The 19,122-nt window shown below is 34.9% G+C and overlaps 1 protein-coding gene across 6 annotated transcripts; it reads right to left on the bottom strand.

Moving 5' to 3' along the window:
* Positions 1-13,199: 13,199 nt before the first annotated feature.
* On the bottom strand, positions 13,200-18,733 carry LOC147482753 (dehydration-responsive element-binding protein 1B-like). Of its 6 annotated transcripts, XM_086577036.1 has the most exons (7): positions 18,520-18,705; positions 18,085-18,176; positions 17,372-17,511; positions 17,016-17,273; positions 16,120-16,202; positions 14,230-14,291; positions 13,200-14,019 (listed from the first exon to the last, which is right to left on the bottom strand). In XM_086577036.1, exons 6-7 carry the CDS (start codon positions 14,274-14,276, stop codon positions 13,413-13,415), a joined length of 654 nt encoding a protein of 217 aa, XP_086433162.1. In that variant the 5' UTR covers positions 14,277-14,291; positions 16,120-16,202; positions 17,016-17,273; positions 17,372-17,511; positions 18,085-18,176; positions 18,520-18,705; the 3' UTR covers positions 13,200-13,412. The 6 variants fall into 6 exon arrangements, 3 of the variants coding, with proteins under 3 accessions (XP_086433162.1, XP_086433163.1, XP_086433161.1); XM_086577037.1 differs by having other exon boundaries at positions 17,982-18,706; XR_015204377.1 differs by lacking the exon at positions 14,230-14,291 and having other exon boundaries at positions 13,889-14,019; positions 18,085-18,727.
* Between the last annotated feature and the right edge of the window lie 389 nt (positions 18,734-19,122).

Genomic DNA, 19,122 nt, shown 5'->3' with positions numbered 1-19,122 from the left:
TTTCATTTAAATTATTTACTTTATTGTTCTTCATTTCAATCTTTTTATTTGTTTTTATATTTAAATCAATCAATCTTCTTTTTGTTGTTCTTTGTTTCAATCTTTCATTTTAATCTTTTCTTTCAAGTTCATGTTCATTTAAATCTTCGAAACAACTCAAGTTTTTAATGTTCTTCATTCAACTAGAAGCTAAACAAGTCCTAAACTAAGAGTCTACATTCCCTTCTTCAACTCCCAACATTCAAACTCTAAACAATCTATGGTGAACCACATGCATCAAAATATTTGAGATACTCCAAACTAGTCTACTTTACTACCCTGTTGATTTTGTCATCCTTGACACCGAAGTTGCTCATGACTCCATACCTATTATTCTAGGGTGCCCATTTTTGGCAACTGCCAATGCCCTAATCAATTTTAGTAATGGATCTATGACCATGTCTTTCGGAAATCTCTCAGTGGAAGTTAATATTTTTAAAATGATGAAGCAACAGATGGAAGAGGAATTGGAGAAGTGAGTATGATAGAAACTGTAGTTCAAGAATATTGTGACAGAACTTTCCCAGAGAATGAGGTGCACCAGTTTTTATCTTTTGGAGACTTTGATTTCGACATGGATTATTATATGGAAGATATTAGCGCCACCTTGGAATTTGTGCCTTTATACAATTCAGATGATGATTTACCTAAACATGAAGAGACCTCACCAACCCAAGTGTTTAATGTGGAAAAACAAAACCCTGTAGAAACTTTTTTACCAACAACACCTACACCTGACCTTAAGCCTCTCCCTCCTGACCTAAAATATATTTATCTTGATCCTGATGACACTCATCCCATCATCATTTCATCTCAGTTAACGAAAAGGGAAGAAAAGTGCTTAGTTAGAGTGACTCAAGAACATCAGTCTGCAATTGGTTGGTCTCTTGATGATATAAAAAGAATCAATCTAAAGATTTGTACACACCGATTCATCTGGAAGAGAATGCTACGACATCTAGAGAGCCACATCGTCATTTAAACCTAGCTATGAAAGAAGTAGTACACGAAGAGATATTAAGATTACTGGATCCCGGAATCATTTATTTCATATCTGATAGCGAGTGGGTTAGTCCTATTCATGTGGTATCCAGGAAATATGGGATTACAATGGTCTGTAATGAGGATGGGGAGTTACTTCCAGCACGAGTTCCTATCATGTGGAGGATTTGTATTGATTATAGGAAGTTGAATGCAGTCACGAGGAAAGATCATTTTCCCCTGCCATTTGTTGATCAGATGCTTGAATGCCTAGTAGGACATGCTTATTATTGCTTCTTGGACGAATATTCAGGATATTTTCAGATTTTAATCGATGAATCCGATCAGGAAAAAACTACCTTCATTTGCCCTTTTGGAACCTATGCTTATGCACGTATGCCCTTCAGCCTCTGCAATGCACCTGCCACATTTCAACGCTGCATGTGATACATTTTTAGTAATATGGTGGAGAGATTCATGGAAGTTTTTATGGATGATTTTTCCCTCTATGGAGATTCTTTCGACGATTGCCTATCCAACCTTTCTAAAGTATTGGCGTATTGTCAGGAGAAGAATATGGTCCTTAATTGGGAAAAGTGTCGCTTCATGGTAAAAAAAGGAATAATGTTAGATCACATTGTGTCTAAACATGGTATAGAGGTCGATAAAGCTAAAATAGATAAGATTTCTACTCTACATATTCCACAAACCATCTGTGATATACGAGCCTATTTAGGCCATGCTGGATTTTATAGATGATTCATTCAAGATTTCTTAAAAATTGTTAAACCTTTAACCAATCTTCTTATAAAAGATACACCCTTTTGAGTTTAATTCAGATTGCATATAGGCTTTTGAAACTTTGAAAGCCGCATTAATAACTGCACCAATAATTCAACCTCCTGACTGGTTAAAACCATTTGAGCTCATGTGTGACGCTAGCGACTATGTTGTTGGCGCCGTACTAGGTCAAAAATATGATAATGGACTGACAGTTATTTACTATGCAAGTAAAACACTAAATGAGGCTCAACAAAATTATACAACCATTGAAAAAGAATTATTAGCCATTGTCTATGCTTTAGACAAATTTCGTCCTTATTTGGTAGGTTCAAAAACCTTAATATACACCGATCATGCAACACTTAGGTACCTTCTCGCGAAGAAGGATGCTAAATAGAGATTGATTCGTTGGATCTTTCTCCTGCAAGAATTCACATTAGAGATAAAAGATAAAAAAGGAGTAGAAAATGTTGTGGTTGACCACCTATCTAGATTAAACAATGATAGTGACAGTGATTCCGATCACATTTCATATTCTTTTCCTGACACTACAACAAATTGGGTTTTTAGCGACAAAACGTTTAGTGACAATAGAAAAATGTTGCTAAAGGTCATTTTTGGCGACGTTAAGAATGTCTCCATTTATCCATTGTTTTACTTTTGATAATAAGTATTTTGCGACGCTTTTTACATTGCCGAAAGCCTTATTCAAAAATTTACAAGATATTAAAAGAAGAAAAATATTTTTAGCAACGGAAGGATCGTTAAAAATAACTTTTTATTCATTACGGTGATTTCTAGTGTCAGTAATAATAGTGTATTCTCGACGTTCTCAAAAAGCGTCGCTTGAAGTTACTTTTGTGTGATGCTACTTATTGTCGCCCAATGGTATTGATAAAATGAAAAATTAGAAGCACAAATGGCGAAGTTTATTTATTTCATATATATATATGGACAAAAATTTGGGTGCGAATGCTTTCCAGCCCATTCAAAGTTTCTTGTTTGACATCCACCGTCTATTTTTTCGATATCTAGTGACCATATTTTTTGAAATTTTTGATAAAAGAATTAAGGCAAAAAGAAAAGAAAAAGAAAACCTAGCAACCCATACACTCTCTCCTTCTCTCTCTCTTGACGGAAACAAACTTGAAGAGCCTGCCTCAACCAACAGTTACCAAATAACCTTCCTCCACCGGTGAACCCTGCAGTAGGTTTCACTCTCTATTCTCTCTCTTAGGGTTTCAACTATGAATATGGGTTTTAATTTGATTATCAAATTCCCTTCAACATGAAGATGGTAATAAATTTCTGGGCTTCTGAATTTTGAGTTCTCAATTCTCACTACTCTTTTTATGTTTATTACCAATATATTGTTGACGTTCCTTTTTACTGACCGAAATATTGATGTGCAGATGGTGAAGAAGAGAACTAATGGATGAAAAGAAAAATGCTTGATTCATTATAATTTAAACTCGTTCAGAACTTCAGATGAACATGGCCAAACAATTGTAAGTACTAAGCTTATTTTTCTTTACCTAGGTCGGCTGCGTCAACAGTCATGAAAAAAAGATTTCATCAAATTATTTCTACTCTTTCTTCCAAGCCTCTCTAATGGAACTAATTTTCTCTGTTTTTGTGATAAAAACACAATCTTTTTCGGTGGATTTTACTGAAAATCAAAGGAACCAAGTTTGTCTCTCTCATTAAAGCATGATTTTTCTTGCTTTTGGGTTCAATTTAATTTTGTCAAATTTCAATTTTTAATTTATGCTATAATTGGTTTAAGTTAATATATTACTGTTTATTGTGTATGTATATTTTATTTTTGTAAAACACAGCCCTTCATGCGTTTAAAATTTGCGAAGTCAATTTAATTGAATTAATTGGGTATTATTTCGTTGTGGTTTGCTAGTTACACTCATTTATGAAGATGATATTTTACTGAGAATTTTATAATAAGATGTGAGTTTTGTTTTAAATTTGCCGATGAGAATGTTACACAGGTTTATAAGTTTGTTTTTTGCTACTACCTGCCTTGAAAGTTCGGCCATGTAGTCATGAGCATACACATCGTCCAAAAAAGCTTCTCTCTGAGGTCTACCATGTCCTTTTGCTGCTTGACGAGGCATATTTAGATCATAGCTGAATCTGATACCAACTAATGTAATACTAAGTGCGTTAGCTCACAAACAATCAAAATAATCGCTCTTTAACCAAGAAACGATGAAATAACTTTATAAAATCAATGAATAGTCTTATCACAACCCTCCTAAGCCTTTAAATAGGCGTCCTAACCCTAAACTAAATAAGCGGTGACTTTCCAAAACCAATCCTACCAAAATAAGCAAAACAATAACTTTATTCGTGTAAAGCCCACGATAAGGCCTAGAGCGCGACCTGCGCTTATGCAAGACAAAGCCGAAGCGCCGACCCAGCTTATCTCTATATCAAATATTCAAAGCCTTTGCGCCGACCGCGATTGGATCAAGGCAAAATTGAGCATGCCCCGCGCTCATACTCCTCAGAGCCAATATTCATACATTGACGACCCTATCATATTCATTAAGGTATTCTTCCGCAAGCATCTGTACTGCATCAGATATCCGTTTTGCGTTCATCTTCCACAATCATATTGTATAAAATGATGCAAACCCTCATAATAGTAGCCATGGTCTCCAAATACCATAACCTGTATAGATTCGCTAAAATAGCTCAATGCAACTGCAATATACCAAACGCCCACTCTATGTCTTTTCTAGCAGCTTCTTACTTCTTTGTAAAATATTTGTCTTGTGCTACAGTCAGCTAAGAAATCATTTGAATCAAGGTGGCATAATTAGGATATATACCGCCAGCCAAGTAATAGCCTATATCATAATGATGCTCATTCACAGTGTAGTTACAAGGAATAGCTTTATCATTGACTATATCATCAAATATTGGTGAGCGGTCAAGCACATTAAGATCATTGTGAGAACCCGCCATTCCAAAAAAAACATGTCAAATCCACGTGTCACGAGAAGTAACCACCTCCAAAATCATTGTTGGTTTATGCACATAGCCAGTGTGAGACCCTTGTCATGCGGATGGGCAATTCTTCCATTGTTAGTGCATGCAATCAATGCTTCCTAGCATTCTAGACCATCCGCATTCCTCAGATTCTTCAAGCAAACGTTAAATATCTGCAGCATTTGGTTTGCGCAAGTACTCACCTCCAAAAATTCTAATAATTCCATCACAGAGCGCATGCATTCATGAACAGTTGGCTCAGCAACATGTAACATGTCATCTACTAGATCAGTTGGAGACTCATAAGCAAGCATTCGTATAGCAGCAATTACTTTGTTTTTTGGGTGAATCCCAAATTTACCTGCATTATTAACTTTTTGTTGAAAATATGGTACATGATGGTTAAGATGATTGAAAATACGAGTAAACAATGACTCACCCATACGAAATCAGCGTCGAAAGTCGTGGTTAGTGAATATAGAATTTGCGCTGAAGTAGTTATCATTTACACGAGCCAGTGTTGCCTCATACTGACGATTCTTATATTTTCTTCCTTTCTTCGAACCACCATGTGGTTTATAAGAAGACTCCGCGTCTTGTTGTCGCAATAAATGCAGACGATGTCGAACCAAAGGTAGAACAATAGCCATTAATTTATGAGTTTTAATTGCAGTGTTATCATTTGAAGAGTTCGAGCTTGATGAAGAATCAGGATGAATCAGAAGAAAGATGAATGATCCATTGAAAAATTGTCAAGAGTTTGGATAGTTTTTTTTTTTTTTTTCTTGCTTAAGGAGGATTAGAGAGAACATGAAAAATGAAGAGAACCTCCCAGGATTAAGAGGGTTAAATGATTATAGCATGCAGTTTCTGGAGGGAAAACCACGTGGGTTATATGGCGCGGTTTATCCAATACCGCGTCATTTGATATCGAAAATTTGATATTGCTTCTAAAGATGGTTAGTATTTTTTTGGTTTGGTTTAAAATTTAGTGTTTTTTTTGTTTGTCTCCTAAAGATACTCTAAAGATGCTCTAAGTCCTGTTTGTTACCTTAGTTTTGTTGGTTCTCACCTCTGGCAGTTTGAAACCATATAAATTATTTAATTCTTTGGGAATTTTCCCATTTTCAGGTGTGGTTTACTTTTGAGTTTAAAAACAATATTGAAGAACGTATATAATATTTTTTTTGTTTTCGTTTCTTCGCCATCATATTGAGAGAGGTAGAGAGTTGCGTTTATAGCAGTTGTAAATTGTTCAGAGGTTAGTGGGAATAGTGGGATTTCGCTGATGGCCTCGTTGAGATCCGATTTCACACAGATCAAGGTGGGATTTTGTTCCAAGACTTAGCGAGTTTCCACTTGGTTCGTAACCCAAGTGATTTGTATTCTTGTAGCCGGCCGATAAGAGGATTTCCTTTTTGTTCTTGAAACCCAAAAAAAAAAAAAAAAAAAAAAACTCGTGTTGGTAAGGAGGTCAGCCGATAACAGGATTTCTTTTTTGTTCTTTGAAACAAAAAAACCGAGTCCGGATTTGTGTTTTTGAATTTTTTGACGTTGGGTATTTACGTTAACAATTGTGGTCAAAGATACTAGCTGTTAGAGTGCAAGTTGGTGCAACATTAGAGCTGGCAGTATGTACCAGCGCTGGTGAACAAATTCGGACACTATCCAACGTATGTACCCGCACAGACCAACAAAACGTGTCATTCAATCCACGTCATCCGAATCAGATATTTTCTGCATACTTGTCGGGGTTAATATCTTCCCATTCGGTCATGCTGTCAAGTAGACTTGGCAAATTAAACAGTGGCTCCTCATCTTCTTAATACATTCTTGTGTTCTCTCGTGGCTTCACTAAACTTTTAACGCGTGGCAACATGACATATGTGGTAGGTGAATTAGATGACGACGAAGATTCGGATGACGAAATAGTTGAGGATGACGTGGCAGGACGAAATGCTTGAGCTGCTAGAAAAACTGCGGATTTAATATCTTCACCTGAGGATGACTTGGGGCGCGGTAGTAGCCAAGCTGAATCAGCGAAATTGAGCAGCGCAGACTTCCCTCTAAGCGCCAATGCCTAAGCTCTGGCCGCCATTTCAGGTGTAGAGTGTGTCCCAAGCCATAATCTAGATTTCTTATATGGCTCCCGAACTTCACACACCCATTCACACCCATTTCTCTTTCGCACACCTCTGTAAACTGGATGACGCGTCTGTTTGAACTTCTTTCGACCTGGGTTTCGCTTGTGACTCTTAAGTATTTTGAAGCGTTGCGTATTTTAATTAAGAAGAACTGAAGAGTGTTCCTTAATAAGGAAAGCAGATAAGTGAAGCCCAGACAGCAGCTCACAAATCCACATATACCACAGGCTAATGAACACGTGTGAGACATAGAAGAGTTTGTCTTTCATATTCACACCCTGATTGGTAGTTTGGTACTATGTTTTTTCTTATAACTGTACGTACTATGTTACTCAAGAGGTTTCTGAGGCTGTGGGGATTTGCTGCTTTAGTAAGTGTACGGAGTGTGGAGTTGTGGACTGTGATATTATATTGGGTCGGCTGTCGGAAAACGAAGGCCCACTTCCCCAAGTGGCCTTTATGCCTGTCTTTTGAGAGTGGATTGGACCAGTGTAGTCAAGGCGCGCGCAAAGCGCACTTTTAGTGCCTCGCCTTGACCAAGGCGTGAGAGGTAATATAAGGCGTGCGCTTTTTGCGTTTTTTTGCGTTTTTTGTCAAGCGCGCGCCTTATCAATTTTTACAGTTTTTTTCGTTTTTTTTTTACAATTTTTGCTATACATGACACATTTACACTCGATCCAATTGTTGTATGATATAAGAAATTGTACAAATTTAGTAAGTTTCATTGTGGAGTACACTTTAAACTTAATTTTGACTAGTTTATGTTAAGTTGTATGGATTGAGAGAAAACACAATGATGGATTAAATTTTAAATGAAGTTTTACGGGATTCTAAAATTGAATCAATGTGTTCTATTTTATGAAAACTCATTTGACTCAATTCTATCGGTTCATTATTTTAGTTTATTGAAGTTGAGCTAAATTGTATTGAGAGATCTGAGTTTTATTTTGCTCTTTACTTATTGCTTAAGATTTTTCTTTTAAATGACTACAATGGTTTTATGTTTACAATCACATAAAATTAATTTTAAAGTTTGGCTAAGCAAATCAGTAATAATTCATGTCATATTTAATATTTATTTTATTTTTTATTTGATATATCTATTTTTTTATTACTACGCCTCCACTTTCGATCAAAGGCGCCACGCTCTCACGCCTTAGCCTAAGACACAGGAAGGTGTTGCGCCTTAGGTGCGCTTTAACGCCTTTACTACACTGGATTGGACTATGACTATCTTCTGTTTGTTTCCACTTTCCACTCTTCCCTCACCATGCAACGACACGACCTGCTCAAGCCAATTTAGGGCCCTAGGCGGCTAGGGAAAACAAGAAAAGAGGTTCCTTAATAACTACTAGCCAATTGTGCACGCTCGTGTATCTACACCTTTTTTTATTTTTTACTTTATTTTTATTTTTATTATTAATTTATTTATTTATTTTTAAGTGAAATTTTATTGATAATGATAACGAGTTTTACAAATAATTAGGACATCCGTAAATAAGCTGAACCGCAAATCCTTTCTCGTTACAATCAACCGTCATTACGTTATTGTTCATAACTTTTTATAATCTTTTAAGGAATTTAACAGACTGTTGTACCAAGAAACCGGCCAGAAGTGTCGAAACTACTCTAATACTATTATTGCATGTTTATTTGTATTGGTCCTATACAAATAGGCTTCATATCACTGGAAATATCTTCTTGAGCTGGTCGTTTTGACATATAATGGGCTTTAATCCGAGGTCCAAGTCAAAAGTTATACCCATTTGAATTTTTGTTGAATTTTAAGCATTTTTGCTATCCGGGTTGACTTTTGTTTGACTTCTTTGACTTGGACTTTTTTAAAGTTTTTTTCTCTTGAATCTTGGCTTAAGTCCATGGAATTCTCTCTGCAATCAACTTAGCTCCATTTCTACGCAAATTTGACCTCTTTTCACACATACTTAATTCTTAACCTTGAAACATACAAAAGAGAATAAATGGTGATTCATTCACATTATTATAAACATAATTGGCCTAAATGAAGTGTTCTTAAGGGGTTTAAACCACAATTTTGTATGTTTATCACCAAACAAACTCACTATTTAAAATTTTAACTAGTAATTAAACATATTATACCTTACTTTTAATCAGGCTCGCCGTGTCAGGGTAGGACGACGTCTCTGCATAAAAGATTAATAAGTCATACCCTCTTGGAATACAAAGTTAGGTTTCCCAACGTAAACATTAAAATCATACATCTACTTCACTCTTACAACAACCATGGGCATACACAATCTGACTTAAGTGATCATAACTGTCGACATTCATGTCACACCACCATATCCATTATATATCACACAAACCACAAACCACATACACCTTTCTATGTAAAATATAATATACATCATAATACACAAATATTTGTATGCAACGATTTTTTTTTTTTTTTTTTTTTTTTTTTAAGTCTGTTTTAAATGAGATCAGTAACTCTTTGATGCTGACGGGGTTCGAGCCCTAGACCTCTGGTATGCAACAACTTGCTCATACATAAAATAAATATTTTATTTGGTTATTAATTATCTTGTTGTCTTATTTATAAATAGACCGAGCCTAACATTTAGTTCCTACTCCATGTTTGCACTACACACATTTGCCAAATCACACATACCCGTATGCATCTCTCACACCCGAGTATCACTGCAAGGCATGTGTCCCAAGCGGAGTATCGTCTCCAGAAACGCAACCCAACATGTAAGCTCATAACTTGTGAGTCACAGCCATCTATGGGCTTTCAATACGCATAAAATTACTCGTCTACTTGTTAGCATGAGAAAATATCATAACCAGGGAGTACATTCATCCCTCGTGAGCATTAACTCACATAACCACTCCAACAAGGCATTGATACATTTGTCCCTCTCTAGCTAGGGAGGACAAATCATTTCACATATGACATCATTAGTTATAATTTTTTTCTTTTCTTTTCAGCAAAGAGATGTAAAGATGTAAAGATATGGATCAAAGACAGATTAAGATTTCATAAACACTTTTATAACGGATTTCAACATCTAAGAGTTCTCATTAATTGTAATAATTTCATCATGAAATAAACATATTCTCAAGCAGTAGAATCATTACTAAAGATTCTAAACACAATAATCAATCATCTCGCCTCAATATCAACTATATATAAAAATCATGAATATCAAAATTTTCAATCACGAATAACGCATTAGTTAAACTAAAAGCCTACACGCAATGCATTCCAAGTAAAAAAAATAAGATTAATTCTTTTATTAGGTTTACAAGATCAAACAATAAGAAACTAAAATCTTTAACTTCCAATATACCCTTTATACATACAAAGTTCATTCAAACTATGATGCATGCAACCCTTAATCCAATACATGTAATATAACATCTTAGATAAATAAGAAATTTAGAAACTTCAATTAACAAACATTTGTTTGAAACTTCAATACTATGTGTTTTAGCTGTAGGAGAATAATGTAATGATCATGAAATTTTCATAGTATGGAATTTGCATAACATAGTATTGCATATATATATAATAATTTTCTAAAAAGTAGCTACTTAAGTTAACTTAAAATAAGTACGTAGGTAAAACTTTACCTATGAAATGAATTCAACACCAATGTTTTGTAGATATGATATACTCACTATAAATATCATATCCATAAAATTTCAACTCATTTGGAAACCTCCAACATTGGTAAAAAATTATTGCAAAAACTCGACATTTCTAGATCGTTAGATTTCTTTTTAAAGATGACAACAATTTTTATCTGTGTTAGAGGTTTCCAAATGAGCTGAAATTTTGCAGAGATGATCTTAATATTAAGTATATCATATCCACAAAAAATAGGTTTGAATTCATTTTGTAGGTAAAGTTTTACTTACGTACTTATTTTAAAGTTAACTTAAGTAGCTGCTTTTTAGAGAAGAACTGTATATATATATTAGGGCAGTTTGACCTTTATACATTCTAAATATTCTAGAGAATTTATATGATCAAATTTTGAATCAATAATACCATTCTGAAAATTAGACAAAAAATCTTTTTAAGTACAAAAATTCCTAAACACTAATCTGTTTAGTATAAACCCTAAAATATGTGATGCAATAGACCTGGCCAGCAATGACTTAAATTATTTTGCAGTATGCATGATTTCCTGACGCACTTTATTGTAAAATTCTCATAAAATAGATGATAAATTGGAATCTGACAAGGCCAATTGGAAATCAAATAAGACTCAAAGAGCTAAATATGTTTAGTTTTGTTGAAAACCTAGATGCATTATCTAATTAGTCAATTTCAAGTCACAAGTCTGTACTTGAACAAAATTCTGCAAACATGCTATCATTTCAAACGACAATTAAAATTAAAAGACAAATAGCAAACGTTCATATTTAAAGATGAAACTTTTATAGAATGATAATGAAACACTTATGAAGCAAACAAAATAAAATCATAGAAAAACGATTTATATATTATTAGATAAAAATATGTCTACTCACCTCGCGCATACGTCAAAAGTTATTGCAATTTTGTAATCCCTTAAAGAATTGTCTCTCCTAAGCTCGTGTGAATACAAAAGAAGTATTTTCAAATGCTCTTTCTAAGACTTCAAACGGATACAAATTCCAATCTCCAGGCAGAAAAATATGACATATTTATTGAGAGATGGTAAATAAAAATGGGAAAAACAATCTTTTCATCTCTTTTTTTTTTCTTGTTTTTGTACGCACACACACTCTCTCTCTCTCTTTCTAATCTCTCGCGTAACACCTCCCCCAAATATCTGCCGCACGATTTATCTTTTCTCTAATTATCTTTATTCTCTTTTTAATTATTTATTTACTATTATATTTTTCAAAGCCCACTAGCCCATTTTGTAGATATAAGGTTCATGTATAATTAATGCTAACAAAAGCCAATTGCATGCTAGAAATATTAATTAGACAAAAAATGGGTTGTTATATGTGCATTGTCAAAGGAAATCAAACGAGTTGGGAATTGTTTCCTCGCAGGGTACGGTGAGATCAATCTTCTGATCCTTTCTTGGGTATTCGATGTAAGAAGCGGCTGACTTACCATGGTGCGTGTATCTCTAAATCACACCTCTGGTATAGTGTTAAAGTTGCCCAATAGTACCATGCATGAGCCACAACGGGAAGCACATACTTGTCAGAAGTCTCCACACAGTACTGATATTTTTCCACCAAATGGCAGATTAGACTCGGTTATATATCTTTGAGGCTTCTGTCTAGAGCCTCGAATGCATGGCGGTGTGCACGTGTCATTGTCTAATTGTCGCCTCATCCTAGATAAACATAATTCATTGACATAGCAATTCAGCAAGAGGAGAATGTATGTTTACTTTGTTCGACAGGTTGACGTTGCAATATAATCATCAGTACTGGTATCTTAAATCTGGAATCGGTGTACGACCTCGGGGTAACATAGTTGCTGCAAGACCCGAAGTAGATGTTTCAACTGCAGCGTGACCTTTGCTTTTTAAGTAAGCTAGAATGACACGATAAAAAAATGTTTTTCCTGTTCCACTCGGGCCATTGATGAAACAAATTGCACATTCGTTATGCAGAACTGAGTGGAATGCTCATCCATCTGATTAGTAGTGTTGAGCATATCGATCAATGATAGGTCCTCTAGTGGTATAAACAATGACCGTTCTTCTGCAATGAGATTCTGTAAATTGGAGTGATCGTTGCGCTCATATGTAAGGATTGGCAAATCATAATAAGATATTGATCTTCCATGCCTAGCAAAATATGAATCGAGCTCCTTAAGCAAACAGTTGATTAGATGACTCGAGTCACAAGAGGAAGGATAATCCTCAATCATAAGTGGTGGTACTCATGATCATCCCATAACTATTGAAAGATTTTGATGAAGAAAAGCTTCAAAAAAAATGTAAAACTTTCCAGGCTAATTGTGAACTGTTGCAAAACTTTCTAAAATTAGGATTTGTAACGACTGATCGAAACAAGCTGAACCAATGTGAATAATAAAGCACTAGCATGGCACTGGGAATGCTTTAAAAGTTTAGTAGTTGAATGCTTGATGTAATATATATTTTTCGAAATATTGAAACAGAAAATCTTGCTATTGATAAGATTAGATTAAGTGAAAGGGGAAAAGTGGGTATCAATTAAATGAATAGTAACATATGAGTTTTTTTTTTGCTAAAGAATAATTTTGTATTAAAAGGTAAAAAGTTACAGGAAAATAAATTTAACGTTACATCATATGTGGCCATGGATGGTGTTACATGTTAGATTTCTTCTATGTAAACCTGTATATATAATATAGTAATATATGAGTCTCCAATAAGAAACAAAACAAAATTCGGAAGAACAAAAATGACTATGAATTGAATCACAACAATATCTAACATATGTACCCCACAGACCTATACAAGTGCTGTTCACTTAGTGATGACTCCACAGAGAGAAATCCATGTTCCAATCCACGTCATCCGAATCAGATATTTTCATCATACTTGGCGGGGAGAGGAGCAATCCTTCGGCCATGCTGTCAAGTAGACTTGGCAAATTGAACAATGCCTCCTCATCATCCCAAAACATTCTAGTGTACTCTGGTGGGTTCTCTAAACTTTTAACGCGTCGTAAGTGGACATATGTGGTAGAAATAGATGGTGACGAAGATTCGGATGATGCAGTAATTGAGGATGACGTGGCAGGACGAAATGCTTGAGCAGCTAGAAAAGCTGCGGATTTAATATCTTCAGCTGAAGATGACTTGGGGCGAGGTAGTAGCCAAGCTGAATCAGCGAAATTGAGCGGCGCAGACTTCCCTCTTAGCGCCAATGCCGCAACATCGTAAGCTCTGGCCGCCATTTCGGGTGTAGAGTGTGTCCCAAGCCATAATCTAGACTTCTTGTATGGCTCGCGAACTTCACACACCCATTTACACCCATTTCTCTTTCTCACACCTCTGTAAACTGGATGACGCGTCTCTTTAAACTTCTTCCGACCTGCGTTTCTCTTGTGACTTACAATTGCTGGAACATTAGCACTGCATATGGTGGCGTAGAGTTCAGAAGTAGGTGAAGAAGATTTAGTTGATGAAGTATCATGCAGAGACTCCATAAATTTTAAGTGTTTTGAAGTGTTGAGTATTGTAATTAAGAAAGAGCAGTGAAGAGTGTTACACTGTTACTTTGTAAGGAAAGCAGATAATTAAGTCGACTGTGTTTTTTTGATAATTGTAAGTGGAGAGTGTTACTTATGAAGGAAAGAAGAGAGGCCAGCCAGCAGCCCAAAACTCCACATATCCCACACGCTAAGCTGAAAGAGGAATAGACACGTGTGAGACTTTAATATTTCACACGTTGATTGGTAACTTGGTACCATGTTTTTTTCTTCTTTTTTATTTTTTGGTAATCTTGTTTTTTTCTTATAATAACTGTACTATGTTACTCCGGAGGTTTGTGTGGCAGTGAGGCTTTGCTGCTTTTATAAGTGTACGCCTGTACGGAGTGTGTGGACTGGGATATTGTAATGGGACAGCTGTCGGACAAGGAAGGGCACCTGCCCCACTGAAAGAAGTGTGAATTTCTGCTCATGGATTTGACTGTGACTATCTACTGTTTGTGTCCACTCATTCCGGAGCATGCAACGCACGGCCTGGTAAAGCCGATTTGGGGTGAAGGCAAAACAGTAAAAGAGGTTTATTAGAGTATTTTTAATGGTGAGAACTGAGAACTCTTCAACACCAAACATTAAATTTTTACAAATTTTGTGTTTTTCATTTTTAATGGTAAGAACTCTTGAATACCAAACCAAAAAAAATACTTTGGTGTTGAACAAAATGTTCGACTTGGTGTTTGGAACCGCATGACTTTCCCAACACTGGGGTGGGTAAAAAACTTTTTGATTTCTGAACAAAAACAAATTTTTATTGTGAGTTTTTCTCTTGTGGTGTTCTGAAAGCAGTGGCTATGTTGAGTTTTTTTTGTGCGGTTTTGAAAATTCCGTGACGTACATTTGGTGCTCATTTTTTGATGTTTCCACTGAAATTATTTGGTGTTGGTTTGCTAAAAAAAATTGATGTTTTTCATGTCTCACCATTAAAGATGCTCTTAATAATTACTAACCAAATTTTAACCAAACTAATTAAATAACATTGTATGTGCAAACATTGACATAACTAATAAGATATCTAGATTCTAGAGTAGTTGTTCGTTCACCAGGTTGATTATGTAAACACAGGGAGAAATGTACGACGCATCATGCGAATGATCTACAGCGACTACTGCTGAAAAAATAATTAGAAATAGATATGAAATTTCAAGACATTGTACAGTGAATTCACATAGGTTGTCCGTAATATCTGTAAGATGAAAAGTAAAAGTGTAACGGTTTAGTGCATAAGTGGAGAGTAGGCTGTAGAATTCAGACCCGTGATCATCATACATGTCAGAAGATAGAGCAAATTGGTTCCCGCAGGAGGCAGCTAGTAGTATTTAGAAACACAGATCCAAAGTTTTGTACAGTCAAAGAAGATCGGGTACACTAAAGAACTAAAAAAGATGTACACTGTTTCCGCATGGGTTATACACTGCATACATAATCTGCAAAGCGCAAACTACATACAAAATCCGCAAAATGAAAGGCAAAATGAAAGGCAAATCAAGTTTGCAAATCAAGTGCAAACTACATATAAAGGCATGTTACACGATCAGAGGACGTCTTTGTAAACAAGATTCCTTGTGAAGGTCCCTGGGTATCGAATTACATGCAATTCCTTTCTAACCATTTTTCTAGGTGTGGCCTTAATTAGACACCCATCAGGGAACAAAGCAACGTAGAGTTGGCCATGGTCAAACACATGGTCTCGTATCCGAGGTTTTCCATGGTAGAAGGAAAGGAAAAAAAGAGTTGTTATTTGCCATTGGTTCTCAAATGTTTTCAAATCACCTAAAAATTGGTGTAACCGAACGAATGGACACCAGACAATTGAATTAGTTCAGCACTTTACCCACCCTCACAGATAACTAAATACCAGGAGTAGTATTAGTTTTGTAAGATAAACTTAAGATTATGTTAATACCTGCAAGATAGTTTGATAAATCTTGTTAAACATGTTGCATTGTTATTTAGAATCACATAATACCTCCGAGTTTAATTAATTCTTCAGCCATAGGGTTCACTTTGGAGAGGAGCTCTTCCAGTTCCCTTATATCCCCATTTGAAAACCTACAACAGATGTACAATTGGAATAAATAATCAAGAAAAGAAAAAATATTTTGGTGCATAGACATCCAGAGATGGCAGGTACAACATGGAAACTGGGCATCTAAGTGTTCCAAAAGGTGTGATACTACATATGCTCTTCAACCTATTTTGTGGGACTGTCCAGATTAGGGATGCAAGTGGATATCCAAATATTCGAATCCGATTCGAATTCATATTCGAAAAATCGGATATTATCAGAAAATTTTGGATTCGGATAATTTTTTATGTCCGAACTGATTTCGGATACTGATTTGGATATTACAATATCCACATCCGATAATATCCAATCCGATTTAATAAATTAATAGTTATTATATATAATTAATTTATTCATTTTTTATTGTATAAAATATTATATAAAATCATAAACTAATAATATAAAATTATAATAACAAAATAATAATAATAAATGACAAATATATATATTTATACTAGTTTTTATATTGGTAAAATAAATTATTTAAAACAAATAAAATTTTAATTAATTTTAATTTTCGGATCGGATATTATCCGATATCCGATTCGGATATCCGAAATCGGATTCGGATACAGACATATCCGAATCCGAACCTATCCGTTTGCACCCCTAGTCCAGATGCTGCTAGATGCCCATGGGAATGACTAGAAGACAATTTGGCTTCAATGCCAGTTGTCAGGTATGGTGATCAAAGCAAAGCACAAATGAGAATTAATGTTCAGTGCAATGAAATGCAAATACTTCAAATAACAAAAAAACAAAACAAAAATAGTAACAGTTTGGGTAAATAATAATACCTTCTGAAGTTCTGGCAAGCATCATTTTTTCATACCAGCAAAGGCAGCAATATTCTCAACAGAGAGGTTATTAAAGAATCCAACTAAGTCAACTAAAAGGCCAAGTAAAAGATACATTGTCCATTTTAATGCTATGTATTGAAGTATCTCAATCTGGGAATCACTTCTCCAATCTTGTTGTTTCAATAAATCGTTCTCCACCTAACAAATCTGTGTGTTGATTTTTGGTTTGCCTAAGAGTGAGCAAATTCCACCTAGCTGCAGAATATCAACAGTAATAGCAGAGTCAAACTGCAATATAGTGACAAATTCAAGAACAACAGTATGCATGAAAAATGTCAAGCACAATAAACAACCTCAAGATGAGGGCAAAGTACGCCTTCCAATTTCTGAAGATCACGCAAGTGCATCAGCTCTAACCCGGTTTGTGGCACACACAATTTTACTTGAAGCTTTCACTACCATGTTCCGCTCCATGCTCCTCTTCCTGCTAGACCTGTTGAATCGATAATTAGAAGAAGGAATTAGCCTTGCATGAAATGTCGTTCAGGTTGTATCTTTCGATCTTGAGACTATTTAATTCTAATTCATATTAGAGTAATGAATTATTGAATTTCTTCCCCATCTTTATACAAAAAGCAATTGATTGTACGAAACCTAAAGTACAGGAAAAATACTGCATAGGAATTTGAGACTGGACAAACACAACTGGCTCCAAATAAGAAGTTTTGGAAAGGATGCCACTGCTTCCATTTCATTGAAAGTAAATCATCGGACTTATAGTAACAACTCTGAATATATAGGTTTTTAATTAGATAGACCAACTTCTACGGATCCATTTTTTCAGAACTAATGCCATATAACTTGATAGACTTGAATTTCTCAACATGTACAATTCAATGTATTCTATAGCAATATATATATCGGCATTTCTTGAAACAATAAATATCTAAACAGTATACTTACTTGTTTGACTTGAGACCAACCATGATCATAAGTCCTCAAACTAACACCCACAAATACAAAAAATAGCTTCTCATAAAAAACAGGTGAGAAGAAAACAATGTACCAAGGTATTCCTAGGACTTAGTTTGATCAGAGTAATTTCTTCCTAGAAGATCCTTCTTCATTCATTTCCATCTTCGACGACACTTCAGATTACTGAACCAATCAAACATAGCCGGAAAAAAAACTTTATATTCCAAACCATTTGAAAGGGAAAATAAATAAATAAATAAGAATACATCTAATAAAAAATATTAATTCGCCAACTCCATTGAACAGAGTCTAATCGATTTCAGCTCAATAATTTAATTAAATATAACAAATTATCCCTTTTAACCATCAAATACGAAATAAAAAAAAGAATAGGATTATTAGAGGTGCTTAAAAAAAATAATTGAAAAGAAATATTAGATTTTTTTGAACTTATAATATTTAAAGGAAAACTGGAAACAAATAAAATAAAATAAAGTTTTGGGTTTTCTTAACTAAAAAAATTTACATGTTGCTTTGAAGGAAGAAAAAAAATCACAAAGACATATCTGGTTGAAAGGTGAAGAAGAAGATGACTTCTTAAACCCATAACTTTCTATTGCCCTTCTAATATGGTGTCGGGATTGTTTTTGACGAAGGGTTTTCTTATCTTTTTTTGTTGTATTTCTGACTAGAACGACAAAAAAAAAATACGTGTGTTTGTATATTTTATTCTTAAAGATGTGAAACGACCAAAACGTTTTTTTTATATATAAATTACTTACTTACTTACTTTGGTAATTTATGAATTAAATATTTTCTAAGTGGGGACTTTTTTTTTAAAAATTTGATGACGTAGCTCAATGTCTGAGCATTTTGCACTATAGCCATATTAATATATGTAGGATATCCACTTCTAAAAACTAGTATCTTGCATGGCGATGGGGAGCGGAGTCTTCTTGGGGGAGAGAGTTGGGTGATCTTGGGGGAGAGAGATGGGGTGGGGAAGGAAAAGGTATTGGGGGCTTAAGAAAAAATGAGAGAGGTGAGGATAGATTGACGAAACCAACCAAGTTGGTTTTGTCCATATAGCCCCTTCCAAAGATCGTTAAGCTCAAACTCACTTGATTAA

This window comes from Coptis chinensis, chromosome 8 (genome assembly GCF_015680905.1).
Source record: "Coptis chinensis isolate HL-2020 chromosome 8, ASM1568090v1, whole genome shotgun sequence".
Classification (NCBI taxonomy): Eukaryota; Viridiplantae; Streptophyta; class Magnoliopsida; order Ranunculales; family Ranunculaceae; genus Coptis; species Coptis chinensis.
Note: the sequence above shows the minus strand (reverse complement) of the source record. Positions and strands in the feature narration are given on the sequence as shown.